This window comes from Bos indicus x Bos taurus, chromosome 14 (genome assembly GCF_003369695.1).
Source record: "Bos indicus x Bos taurus breed Angus x Brahman F1 hybrid chromosome 14, Bos_hybrid_MaternalHap_v2.0, whole genome shotgun sequence".
Classification (NCBI taxonomy): domain Eukaryota; kingdom Metazoa; phylum Chordata; class Mammalia; order Artiodactyla; family Bovidae; genus Bos; species Bos indicus x Bos taurus.
Window position 1 is genome coordinate 70,181,291 of NC_040089.1, and position 14,142 is coordinate 70,195,432.

The following is a 14,142-nucleotide window of genomic DNA, read 5'->3' on the forward strand; positions in this document are numbered from 1 at the left end:
GTCTCCTGAATTGTTGGTACATTCTTTACCAACTGAGCTACAAGGGAAGCCCTTGTGCCAGTATAGTTGCCAAATATACCATGTCTAAATTTCATAGTATATTTATTTTTTCAATTGTTAAGATTCACAGATTTTCAAAATCAATTGAACATTTGATGGTGACTTTGATTGTAAATAGTAAAAGTAATTAGATGAAATATGGTTGTAATACTTAACAAAGAGAAAAAAGCAAATTTTAAAAATATGCAACCTAATTAAACATTAATAGTCATACAGATCTTTGTATATGATTTTGAGAAATTGGTCCCATATTTTTTATATATCTTCTATAAGTTGTTTTCACTAAAAATAGCAGCTATGATGTGAACTTATATTATTTATCTTTAGTTTTCAGTTCCTTTGTAAATAGTGGAAAGCAAAGTTAATAAATAGATAAATAAAAATGTCACCCAAATTAGCCCACACTTAACTAACATGGATATATCATTAGACTTGCACTTATCACATAGTTATCCATCTATATCCATCCATAAATTCTTTTTTTTTTTTTCTTTTAAGGAAAACTTATTTTAAAACAAGTTGCAGAATTAAAATACTTTACCCATAAGCACTTCAGCATGAGGATTATGAACTGGAGTTCAATATTTATTTGTGTGTGTATGATGTTTTTAAGTAAGATTTGCAAACAGTGAAATCTTAAATACACCATTTGATGAGTTTTGACAAATTACACCTCTGTAGCTTAAACCCACTTTAAGATTTAAAAGGTTATCACCCTATTCTTTGCCAAGATCAAGTGTAAGAAGTTATCACCCTAGAATGTGCTCTCCTGCCCCTTCCTAACGAATCCACTGGCACCTCAGGCAACCATTATTCTAATTTTTAAAAAAACATAGATAAATTTTTCTTGTTCTAGAACTTAATATTACTGAGGTCAAACAGTGTGAACTCTTTGTTTCTGTTTTCTTTCATCCATCTTAATGTTTTTAATATTCATCATCCTTTTATCAGTAGTTCATTGCTTTTTTTTTGTTGCTGAGTAATATTCCATTTTATAAATACACTACAGTTTGTTTATCCTTTATCTTTTTTAAAAAATTCTTTTTATTTATCTAATGAATTTATTTGGCTGTACCAGGTCTTAGTTGAGGCATATGGGATCTTAGTTCCCTGACCAGGGATCGAACCCAGGCCCCCTGCATTGGGAGCATGGAGTCTTAGCCACTGGATCACCAGGAGAGTCCCCATCCATTATCTTTTGATGGACTTCTGGCGTTTTCCCAGATTTTGGTTGTTCTGTATATTCTCATAAAAGTGTGTCATGAACTTAATGCTGGCTTAGGGAAGATATATGTTTAACTTTTTAAGAAACTGCCAGACCTTTTCTCAAAGTGATTGTACCATTTTACACTTCCATCAACAGTGTATGGATTATTTTTTAAAATAAAGTTTGCATGTTTATTGATTGGAATGTCAGAATTGAAATTGATGAATAAATTTTTTATATTTAAATGAATTAAAAATGTTGGGCAGATAGTTTAAATATCTGGGAATATTGTAGTTTGTTGATTTTTTTTTTCTGTTTTAGCACTAATTGCATATATGCTTTGTCATAAAGAATTGAGAAATATGATGAAATGTATAGTTCCTGCCATCCTCAAAGTATCATTCTGAAAATGATCTTTAATGCAAAGAAGTATCTTTTAGGTTTATTTTATACATAATGATACTTGCAGTTAGTTGACATGCAGTCTGTTTTGTTAGGTAGAGAAAACTATGGATGTTTACCAGTTTGAAGAATTTGTGTATTCATGTTTGCATATTTTTTAGTGTAATAAAAACCGTATCTTTCAAATCTCACATTTATATTGCAGTTATATGTTAATGCATGTTAAAAGTTCTGATAGCTTTTGGTAATTTTGAAACTCAAAAAATATGGTTTGTAAGAGTATTTATATTTTTTGTTGAATTTGATGATATGAGACATTTTAAATTCCATTTACTCCATTAAAAACAATGTATATATTTAGAATTATTAAAAGAATATTAAAGGTTTGGGTTTATGGAATGTATAATTAAGCCACGTTATCTTAGAGTTACTATGCTTAGGACTCATCCATTAAGATGATAATATCCACTATTAATATTTAAATGACCATGTCTCTGCCTTCCTCTTTTGTCAAAGCATGGTTTTAAGCATTCTTACCCTGTGAATTACCTTGTGAGTCTTGCTCTACACATTCAAGCCTCTGGCTTATGAAGACTATTTTTGGCATTGATTTGGAAAGCACATTACAGGGTCAAGGGAGAAGTAGATCAGAACCAAGTTTAGAAATAAAAATGAATAGCATGCGTGCTCAGTTGCTTTAGCCGTGTCTGACTCTTTTCCAGTCCTGTGGGCTATGGGCATTCAGACTCCTCTGTCCACGAAATTCTCCAGGCAAGAATATTGGACTGTGTTGCCATGCCTTCCTCCAGGAGATCTTCCTGACCTGGGGATCAAACCTATGTCTCCTTCATCTCCTGCATCGCAAGTGAATTCTTTACCCACTGAGCCACCTGGGAAGCCTGGGAAAAATTATAGGTTAGAACGGAATTGTTAGTGGTGGTTAGTCTGGAATGTAGCAAATTAGTCATTATTTTATATGTTACAAGTAGTCTAGATAAAGGAAGTTATGCTCCTAATATGTTTAATTCCTAATACCTTCATTCTGCTTTTTTGCAGTCATTCTCCTTTGCCTGCTCTATGTGTTAGTCCTTCTCAGTTGTGTCTGACTCTTTGCAACCCCGTGGACTGTAGCCCACCAGGCTGCTCTGTCCATGGGATTCACCAGGCAAGAGTACTGGAGCAGGTAGCCAGTCCTTTCTCCTGCCCTATGCCTCCATTTAAAATGGGACTAAATGGGAAAGGGACAAGTGCACGATGATGATGATGGTCGTCAGCATTTGGAGAGCGCTTACTGCATGGCAAAGACTGTTCTAAGCATTTTACATGTATTAGCTCGTCTAATGCAACAACTCTGTGATGTAGGTATTAGTATTGCATTCATTTGACAATTTATAAGCACAGGGGTGAGTAACTTGTGCAGGGTCATGTTGCTAGCTAGGGCAGACTCAGGCTTCAAGTGCAACCAGTCTGGCTCCAGAGTTTATGCTTTTATTCCTTCTCCTTTCTTTCCTGCAAAAGAAAGGCTGTATCTAAATCTGAGACTCTTATGTTATTTCAGTTAGTATAAGGAATTCTGAATTCTTAGAATTTAACTACTGTCTTTTGTTCTAGTTAGTTTTTTTTTTTTTTGCAGGGGCAGGTTTGGACATAACAGGCAGCTCTCCTGGGAATACAACAGGATATTTGACTCTTAAGATATCTTTCCCAGCCATTTTTGATGAAGACAGGCTTTTTGTCCCTTCTTTAACAGCAATCCTGAGGAATTGCATTTTTCTCTTAACCAAGTGAAAATCAAGAACAAATTTGAAAAATACAGAAAGCTGCTGTCAGTCTTCCATTCAGTGCACAGTGACTGCTACTAGTAGAAATAGTGTATAAAGAAACTAAAATTGTCTAAACTTGCACATCACAACATTTTTTAGAATTCAGAAACTGATCAAAGCATCCCATCTTTTTCATTAATGCTAAAACCCTCAAAACTTTATCTGGAAAAATTAAAACAACAAAAATAACACAGGACAACTAACTTATCTAAAAACTGGTATCTTTTTGACTAAAAACTAATGGAGTAATACAGTCTTCATAATATTTTAGCAAAATTTGATTTAGCAAAACTATTTGGTAGAAATTATGATTATGAAAGAATTTATGTTGGCAAAAATTAAAATACATAAAGAAGTGATAAATCTTTCTTATAACATTTACTTGGAAAATAATCCTGAATGTATACGGTGTACAGCTATGCAGCTGAGTTCAAAGTTAATTTCTAAGGCTACTTTCTCATGAAAATTAGTGTTAAGGTAATTCTATTTTAATATCTTTATAAACATGAAGTAAAAATGTGCCTAGAATAATAATGGCAGTTTTGAAAACTCCCTGTTGTTACAGGAATATGGTGATGACCAAGATCCAAAGAGGCCCTCCTCTCAACACTTTACAGTTTTGTGGGAAAGGCTGACATTAAATAATTTGTCACATAATTGCTGAGTTAATGCTGAGATAACACAACTTGATGTAGTTTTGCAGTCAGGGAAATTTAAACTGTAAGGAAGGGTGACTAGAAATTAATTTAGATAAGCATGTTGAAGGAAGAGAAGTAGAAGGAACTTTGGCTGGAAGTAATGTTTTCTTCAAGACCTTTAAGACAAGTGGATGATTAGATTCACATTTAAAAACTCATGTGTGTAAGCTCAGTCACTCAAACTTGTGAGACTCCTCAGTCCATGAAATTTTCCAGGCAAGAATCTTGGAGTTGCCATTTCCCTCTCCAGGGGATCTTCTCAACCCAGGGATTGAACACATGTCTCCTGCATTGGCAGGCAGATTCTTTACTACTGCACTACTTTGGAAACCCACATTTAAAAATAAATACAGTATATATGGAAAATGGCTTTGGCTGTAGGGGTGGCAAGAGAAGACTTCAGTAGAACTGTTGAGAAGACCCTGCAATATTTCCGTAGTCCAGAGATGATTATTTGGAAAGAGTAAGGACAATGCAGAAGGCGAATAGTACACAGCCTTGAGAACCATGAAGAGGGTAGAATCATGTGGATTTTGTGGTTGATTGGCTCAGGAACTGAGAAAATGAATGCCCTGGATGATTACCAGTTTCTTGGCTTCTTTCACTGAGAAATGGAAAAACTGAAAGAGGAGCAATTTTTGAAGAGAAGATAAGTGGACCTGGTGAGTTTGTGACATTTATGAGACATTCATGTAGACCCAACTGCATGTACTGGTATATATACAAATCTAGAGTTATGATCTGGGCTAGAGGAAAACATATAACTTAGTAAAGTAATGGTATTGAAGCCTTGGGAGCTAATTTAAGGAGATTTGGTACATAATGAGGGGAGGCAGGCTTAGAACTCAGGGCTGAAGAACTCCAGTAAACAAAGGTTAGACAGGAAGTAAGAACTGGCAAAGATGATTAAGAAATAGCAATCAAGGAAGAGGAAAATTTGAAGTGTGTTAGAAGCTATAAAAATAGAATTCAGTATTTCAGGAAGAAATGGTCACTATTATCCAATACTTTCAGGAACTTTGGTCAGGACTAAAAAGTAAAGAGCTCCTTTTTTGTGTGTGGTTTCTTTTTTTTTTTTTTATATAAATTTATTTATTTTAATTGGAGGTTAATTACTTTACATTATTGTAGTGGTTTGGCCATACATTGACATGGATCCACCACAGGTGTACATGTGTTCCCCATCCTGAACGCCCCTCCCACCTTCCTCCCCATCCTATCCCTCTGGGTCATCCCAGTGCACCAGCCCCGAGCACCCTGTCTCATGCATCGAACCTGGACTTAGTGGCCTTTAACACAGCAACTTTGGGGCAGGCCCAACTGGAAGCCAAGTTGGTGAAGTTGAGAAGTTGCGAATTTGAAGAAACCGAGGGAATAAGTGGTTATTCAGATGATTATAGTGGAAACAGTGGGGACAGGCAACTCTTTCAGGCAATGTAAGTTCCCTTTTTATGCATGTGTTTTAGTTTATCCCTGAACATACACATCACAGAATAACTTTATTTTTCCATGCTATGGCCTTTTCCTGTGATTTACTGTGGGGAAAGGATTTTAGTAGGGGGAAGTCAGTGATCTTTTTAAGAGCTCTTTCTTACCCCTAAAATAATGCACTGGTTCTCCCTCCAATCCCATAGTTTCTCATTAAAAAAGGAATCAGCCTTTTGACCTGTTAATAAAACATAATCATTTATTGAGTTACAGTATAATGTTAAATAATTTCTAGTGAGTGGGCTTATGTCAACCTGGCACATTTTAATCTGTTAAATTCTATGTGTTGCCAAAACATATGGTTTTCTTTTTTTTTTTAGGGGGGAGGGATAGAGAAGAGTGTTTAAATAATCTGTGCCTATTTAAAATTTCACAAATTATTTGAAATTTTATTATAATAAAAGGTGTAGTGAATTCCTTATATTAAAGTGGATATAAGTGGATTCTTGATTCTTCTAGCACATTCAACACTTATTAAGTATTCGCCTTTTACATATTAAAATACAATAGTATTTTATTTAAATTTTAAAAATTTTTAGTTTTTTTATTCATTTAATTTTGGTTGCACTGGGTCTTCATTGCTGTGCACAGGCGTTCTCTAGTTGTGGCGAGCAGGGGCTACTCTTGCCCTGTGAGGCTTCTCACTGCGGTGGCTTCTTCTGTTGCCAGTGCAGGCTGTAGGCATGTGGACCTCAGTAGTTGCAGCGCGCTGGCTCTAGAGCTTGAATTCAGTAGTGGTGGCACAGGGGCTTTGTTGCTTCACGGCATGTGGAATCTTCCTGGACCAGGAATCAAACCGTTGTCCCTAGCTTTGGCAGGTGGATTCTTAATCTGCTGCGTCACCAGGAAAGTCCTTTACTTTAATTTTGACATAATTTCTTACTAATTCAAGTTCTCTTTAGTGCCTGTTTTCTACTTATAGATTTCACTGAAATTTTGCAATAAGAGTTCGAGTTTAGACTGCATTTTGGGCAATCTGTAAGTTGTTGGATGAATGAATGTTGAGGGTTTTCAGATCAGATTGAAAATTCAGTTTAAAAAGGTGAGGAACTTATTTTGCTGCTGCTGCTGCTAAGTCGCTTCAGTCGTGTCCGACTCTGTGCGACCCCATAGACGGCAACCTACCAGGCTCCCCCATCCCTGGGATTCTCCAGGCAAGAACACTGGAGTGGGTTGCCATTTCCTTCTCCAATGCATAAAAGTGAAAGTGAAGCCGCTCAGTCGTGTCCAACCCTCAGCAACACCATGGACTGCAGCCCACCAGGGTCCTCCATCCATGGGATTTTCCAGGCAAGAGTACTGGAGTGGGGTGCCATTGCCTTAGGTACATCCTTTATAATATGAAATTAGAGAAGTCAAGCAAAGAGGAAATGTAACTATATATAAAAAAGGTCTTACGACTAATAATAAAATTCAAATTACCATGTTAAATGCCATTTCTATCAAATTGGTAAAGATGAATGTTGACACAAAAATCTGTACATAAATGTTCATAGTAGCTTTGTTTGCGATAGTTAAGAGCTATTAATGGAAACACCTCAATAAATAATAAGGAACAAAATAATAAAAGAACAAAGTTGATATATAGACATCAACTTGGGGTAAATCTCAAAGACAATACTGAGTGGGAGAAACCAGCTTGAAGGGTGGTGTACTGTATGATTTTGATTTGTTTGAAACATTTTTGAAAAGACACAACTATATTGGTAGAAAAACAGGTCAGTAACTGAATAGGGTAAGGGTGTGACCAAAAAAGAATAGCATGAGAGAGTCTTTTTTAAAAAAATAACTTTTATTTTTGGCTCTGCTGGGCCTTCATTGCTGTGCAGGCTTTCCTCTAGTGGAGAGCAGGGCTCCTCTCGCTGCCGTGAGCCAGCTTCTCTTGTGGGTCTTCTCTGGCTGTGGAGGATGGGCTCTAGGGCACGAGGACTCAGTAGTCACAGCTCCTAGGCTCTAAAGCACAGTCTCAACAGTTGTGCACAGGCTTACGTGCTTCGAGGCATGGGGAATCTTCCCAGATGAGGGATCAAACCCATGTCTTCTGCACTGGGAGGCAGAGTCTTTACCACTGAGCCAGCAGGGAAGTCCCATGAGGGAGTCCTTTGGAGTGATGGAACTACTCATCCTGACTGTGGTAGTGGGTAAATCAATTTATACCTGTGTTAACATTCATAAAACTGTACACCAAGATAAAGTGTCAATTTTACTGTATGATAATTGTAACATTAAAAAATACAGTTAAAAATTGGTAAAATGATAAATATAGTAGTGAAGTGGATCCTGTCTTTGTGGGAATATCATTGGTAATACATTATGCAGATGTTTTGGATCATGGAAAAAGCAAGAGAGTTCCAGAAAAACATCTGTTTCTGCTTTATTGACTATGCCAAAGCCTTTGACTGTGTGGATCACAATAAACTGTGGAAAATGCTTCAAGAGGTGGGAATACCAGATCACCTGACCTGCCTGTCGAGAAACCTATATGCAGGTGAGGAAGCAACAGAACTGGACATGGAACCACAGACTTATTCCAAATAGGAAAAGGAGTACGTCAAAGCTGTATATTGTCACCCTGCTTATTTAACTTCAATGCAGAGTACATCATGAGAAATGCTGGGCTGGAAGAAGCACAAGCTGGAATTGAGATTGCCAGGAGAAATATCAATAACCTCAGATATGCAGATGACAGCACCCCTATGGCAGAAAGTGAAGAGGAACTAAAAAGCCTCTTGATGAAAGTGGAAGAGGAGAGTGAAAAAGTTGACTTAAAGCTCAATCAGAAAACGAAGATCATGGCATCTGGTCCCATCACTTCATGGGAAATAGATAGGGAAACAGTGGAAACAGTGTCAGACTTTATTTTCTTGGGCTCTAAAATCACTGCAGATGGTGATTGCAGCCATGAAATTAAAAGATGCCTACTCCTTGGAAGGAAAGTTATGACCAACCTAGATAGCATATTCAAAAGCAGAGACATTGCCAACAAAGGTCTGTCTAGTCAAGGCTATGGTTTTTCCAGTGGTCATGTATGGATGTGAAAGTTGGACTGTGAGGAAAGCTGAGTGCTGAAGAATTGATGCTTTTGAACTGTGGTGTTGGAGAAGACTCTTGAGAGTCCCTTGGACTACAAGGAGATCCAACCAGTCCATTCTAAAGGAGATCAGTCCTGGGTGTTCATTGGAAGGACTGATGCTGAAGCTGAAACTCCAGTACTTTGGCCACCTCATGTGAAGAGTTGACTCATTGGAAAAGACTCTGATGCTGAGAGGGGTTGGGGGCAGGAGGAAAAGGGGACGACAGGATGAGATGGCTGGATGGCATCACCGACTCGATGCACATGAGTTTGGGTGAACTCCAGGAGTTGGTGATGGACAGGGAGGCCTAGCGTGCTGCAATTCATGGGGTCGCAAAGAGTCGGACACGACTGAGTAACTGAACTGAACTGAACTGAAAGCATCATTTTACTGTTTAATGATACGAGAAATTTATTCAAAATAATATATGAAAAGAATACAGTAAAAAACTACACCATATTTTCTACATTAGAAGTGTATTTTCCCTCAAAGAAGTGTATAAAATTACTCTTTGTTCAAACACCCTTATTTGTGATAGGAAGGCCAGGAAACTAGAGCCACCGCCCTTCAGTCCTTTCTGTTCTTGACTGTTGTGTTTGGGATTACAGCAGCTAGAATCCTTTCAGGGGATTAAGTTGTTGGGCCAAGCATTCTGGACACAACTTCTTAGCTGCACGTCAATCGTTTTCTTAGAAAAAAACCTTGCTGGTTTCAGATAGTCAAAATTCACTTTCTCAATCCATGAATGCCAATGATGCACAAATGAATTATCTGAATTCTAATAGTGACAGTGGTTTTTCAGACTTTTAGGAGACTGATGTACCTGGCTTGAAGTTGTACACATTTTTTTTTTTGTTTGGTTTTTGGACATGTGTTTTCTTCTCTCTTTAGTAAATATTTTCCAGTGGAATGGCTGGTTATAGTAGGTGTATGTTTAACTTTTTAGGAGTCTGTCATACTGTTTTCCAAAGTTATTGTACTATTTTACACTCCTTCTAGTAGTGTGTGATATTTCTAGGCGCTCTGTACTTTTTTTTTCAGTTATAATTGACTTTCAGTTCAGTTCAGTTGTTCAGTCATGTCCGACTCTTTGCGACCCCATGAATCACAGCACGCCAGGCCTCCCTGTCCATCACCAACTCCCGAAGTTCACTCAGACTCACATCCATCGAGTCAGTGATGCCATCCAACCATCTCATCCTCTGTCATCCCCTTCTCCTCCTGCCCCCAATCCCTCCCAGAATCAGAGTCTTTTCCAATGAGTCAACTCTTCGCATGAGGTGGCCAAAGTACTGGAGTTTTAGCTTCAGCATCATTCCTTCCAAAGGAATCCCAGGGCTGATCTCCTTCAATTAAGATAGTTTTAAAAATTTTAGTCAAGTTAGTGTGTGGTGTTATCATGTTTTTAAACAAGTTCATTGAGTTACAATTCACATTCCACGTAGTTCACTCATGACAGCGAGGCCTGGCATGGTGCAGTTCATGGGGTCACAAAGAGTCAGACATGACTGAGCGACTGAACAACAGCAACATAATTCACTCATATAAAGTATATAGTTCATAATTTTTTAGTAGTATATTTACAGTTATGTGCAGCTATCACCACAATTTTAGGATGTTTTCAGTACTTCAAAAAGAAATCCTTGCTCTTGAACTTTAAATCCCCATACCTCGTGCCCCTAGTCTCACCCTCACCTCCTAGCCCTAAGCAACCATTAAACTGCTTTCTGTCTCTATAGACTTTCCTGTTCTGTACATTTCATATAAATGGAATCATGTAATGTGTAGTCTTTTGTGATTGGCTTCTCTCACTTAACATAATGTTATTAAGGTTTATATGTGTTGTAGCCTGTATCCATTCCTTTAATGGCTGAATAATATTACGAATAATATCACTAATAATAACGTGATGTACCACAATTTGTTTATTTGGTTCGTTTCTACCTTTGGGCTATTATGAATAATACTGCTATGAACATTCATGTGCAAGTTTTTTTGTGTGGACATGTTTTTCTCTGTCTTGAGCATATACCTAGGAGTGGAATTGCTGGATCATATGGTAACTGTAATCTTTTGAAGAATCGTGAAACTGTTTTTTAAAGTGGTTGGATTATTTTACATTCCCACCAGTAGTGAGTGAGGATTCCAGTTTCTTTACATCTGCACCATACTTGCTTTTATCCATTTGAGACTAATCTTAGTAGATGTGAAGTGTATCTTGTGTTTTTTGTTTGCATTTCCCAAATGGTTAATGATGTTAAAGATCTTTTTATGTACTTACTGACTTTTTGTATATATTCTTTCCTGGATTATCTGTTCATGTTTTTTTGCCCATTTTCTATTGATTTGTTTGACTTTGTTTTCTTAATGGCATCCTTTAAATTTTTTGATAAAATTAAACATATATTTTATTTTTAATGTTTTATATATTTGTATTCTGAGAAACCTTTGCCTACTTCAAGATTACAAATATCTTCTACTACAGTTCCTTGTAAAAGTTTGTAGTAAAATTTTACATTTAAGTCTATGATTCATTTTTCATTAAATTTTGTATACAGGGTGAGTTAATGGTTGATGTTCATCTTTTTTCTGTGTGGCTATCCAGTTAACTCAGCATTTTTTGAAAAGGCTTATTCCCATTGAATTTGTTTTGCCAACTGTGTTGAAAATCAGTTTGTTTTGCCAACTTTGTTGAAAAATAGTGGTCATACACAGTGGCCACTATTTTGTTGCATTGATCATTTTGTCTTTCTTTTAAATACCAAAGTATCTCCATTTTTGTTACATGATAGTTAACTTTGAAATGAGGTGGAATAAGTCATTAGTTCTCAGTCCTTTGTTTTTAGTTTCCCTGTGGATTTCTATGTAGACAGTTTTATCATCCGCACATAGGTACAGTTTTACTTCTTCTCTTCCTTTCTGATCTTTATACTTTTTATTGCCTTATTGCATTGGCTAAGACTTGCCAGGACAACACTGATTAGAAGTGGTGAAAGTGGGAATTCTTTTTTTATTCCTAGTCTCAGGGCTTTTTCTTTTCCTATTTAAGTAGGTGGGTGAATTTTAAAAGATAAAGTAGTAATTTGGCTTTTGTTTTGTAAATTCTTTTGTTTTGATAGCTTTGGAGGTCAAGTTGTGTATTTGGTAAAAGATACAGTGAATAGCTCTTCAATAACGGGGGAGTGAGATTTTCCTCTCTTCAGCTGGAGTAAACTTATCTAGTCATTGAAAAATATAGTATAAAAGTTAGGTGAGAAGCAAGAGCTAGGGCTCAGTATGAGGATGCTCTATATTTCTCACGGAAGTGCTCATGGTTAACTGCCAAGGGGAAAAGAGAATAAGACCGAGTAACAAGGGGAGATTTTGTCTTTAGTGTCAAGTGTGCTTTGAGTTAATAGATAATTTAAGAGTGTTTTTGCTTCAAAGCACTAAAAGATACCATTGTATAGAATATCATATACATACCTCTCAACCTATTCTGTTATCCTTTGTCTTATTATGTTTTGTCTTTTTTGTCTGTACTTTACATGCAATAAAATTTATGGCTCTAAATGATCCGCAGTGATTTCTGTTAATTGTATTCACCTATCCATTCTGAAGGAGATCAGCCCTGGGATTTCTTTGGAAGGAATGATGCTAAAGCTGAAGCTCCAGTACTTTGGCCACCTCATGCGAAGAGTTGACTCATTGGAAAAGACTGATGCTGGGAGGGATTGGGGGCAAGAGGAGAAGGGGACGACAGAGGATGAGATGGCTGGATGGCATCACTGACTCGTTGGACGTGAGTCTGAGTGAACTCCGGGAGTTGGTGATGGACAGGGAGGCCTGGTGTGCTGCAATTCATGGGGTTGCAAAGAGTCGGACACGACTGAGCGACTGATCTGATCTGATCTGATCTGATGCAACTATCACCCAGACAAGTTCTTCTTTCCTGCCCCTTTCCAGTCAATTTCCCAACTCCAGAGCCAGCAGCCACTTTCTGGTTTCTGTCACCATAAATCAGTTTCATTGCTGAAAAAGTTTCTCTGTTAGACTATTTGCATATGTTTTTGTAAGGTGATACTGGGAATGTTTTCAAGAAAAGTATAGACTTTCATAAGGAACTTTTAATTTCCTGATCATATACTACTGAATTCTCAGAATCAGTGACCCAGCCTGACAGCTAGCTCCCTAAGCTAGGAGACAAGAATATATTGATGAAATTTTAGTCTGATTGCTGCTTTAATGTCTTCAGTTCAGTTCAGTCGCTCAGTATCTGACTCTTTGCGACCCCATGAATCGCAGCATGCCAGGCCTCCCTGTCCATCACCAACTCCCAGAGTTCACTCAGACTCAACGTCCATCAAGTCAGCGATGCCATCCAGCCATCTCATCCTCTGTTGTCCCCTTTTCCTCCTGCCCCCAATCCCTCCCAGCATCAGAGTCTTTTCCAATGAGTCAACTCTTCACATGAGGTGGCCCAAGTACTGGAGTTTCAGCTTCAGCAGTTTTACCTTTGTTCTTATTGAAAAAGCTACAGGTTTTTCTTTTAGAGAACTCTGTGATAATGTATTACTTTTCCTTGGTATATCTTGTTACGTGATTTTAGGTATTTTTCCATGGATGCTGAAATTTTATCTTTAATTACTAGAGTTTTAAAATCTTACCAGTGATTATATTTTTCTACTTGTACTAAGTTTGTATGATAAGAAATTTACATTCTGTTTTCGTGGTAATGCTAGAAGCTGGTATTTGAATTTCCCAGTTTATAGCATATATATGAAAAAATACTTAATACAATCCAATTTACTTGTGCTTTTATTTTGCTGAGTGATTTTATTACTTAAATAGTAATGTCATCTATAATAATTGGTTTTTATTTTGTTTATATTCTAGTTCATTCAGCCCCTAAAGAAATAACAGTGTCTAAGGGACAAGAAGAGAAACCTGATAGCCTAGTTAAATATTTCAGTGTTGTTTGGTGTAAAGCTTCAAAGAAAAAACACAAAAAGTGGGAAGGTGATGGTGTTCTTATTGTAAAAGGAAAGTCATTTACATTAAAGGATTTGGAAGGCAAAGACATTGGAAGAGGTATTGTGATATTACCTGATGTTTATGATTTGGTCTAAAGTTAATATATGTATCTGACTACAAAACTGAAATGTAATTGTGTTTTATGAAGGTGTTCTTTGTTGACTTTCATGTATACATTATCTGATAAACATAAATTTATCTTGTAATAGCAATTCTGACAATCTTATGTATACTCAGTGAGATGAATCTCATCCCATGGTATCGTTTTCATTGAATATAAAATGATTAGCTAGATATATACAGTTATATTGGCATTTTTCTGAGATTAAGCAGGTTTTCTTTGTGTGTTTTTCATCTTTTTTCTTTTTTTCCAGAAT

General features: G+C 36.8%; 1 protein-coding gene across 5 annotated transcripts in view; it reads left to right on the forward strand.

The window, feature by feature from the left end:
- Nucleotides 1-14,142, forward strand: part of RAD54B (RAD54 homolog B) — a 118,259-nt gene that overhangs the window by 56,782 nt on the left and 47,335 nt on the right. For 4 of the 5 annotated variants that reach the window (XM_027561527.1, XM_027561529.1, XM_027561528.1 and 1 more), the window contains one exon: nt 13,628-13,822. In XM_027561527.1, coding sequence (XP_027417328.1) covers nt 13,628-13,822 — 195 coding nt within the window. Of the gene's footprint in view, nt 1-4,472; nt 4,853-13,627; nt 13,823-14,142 lie in introns of those variants that run through there. The other variant, XM_027561530.1, reaches the window with a different exon arrangement.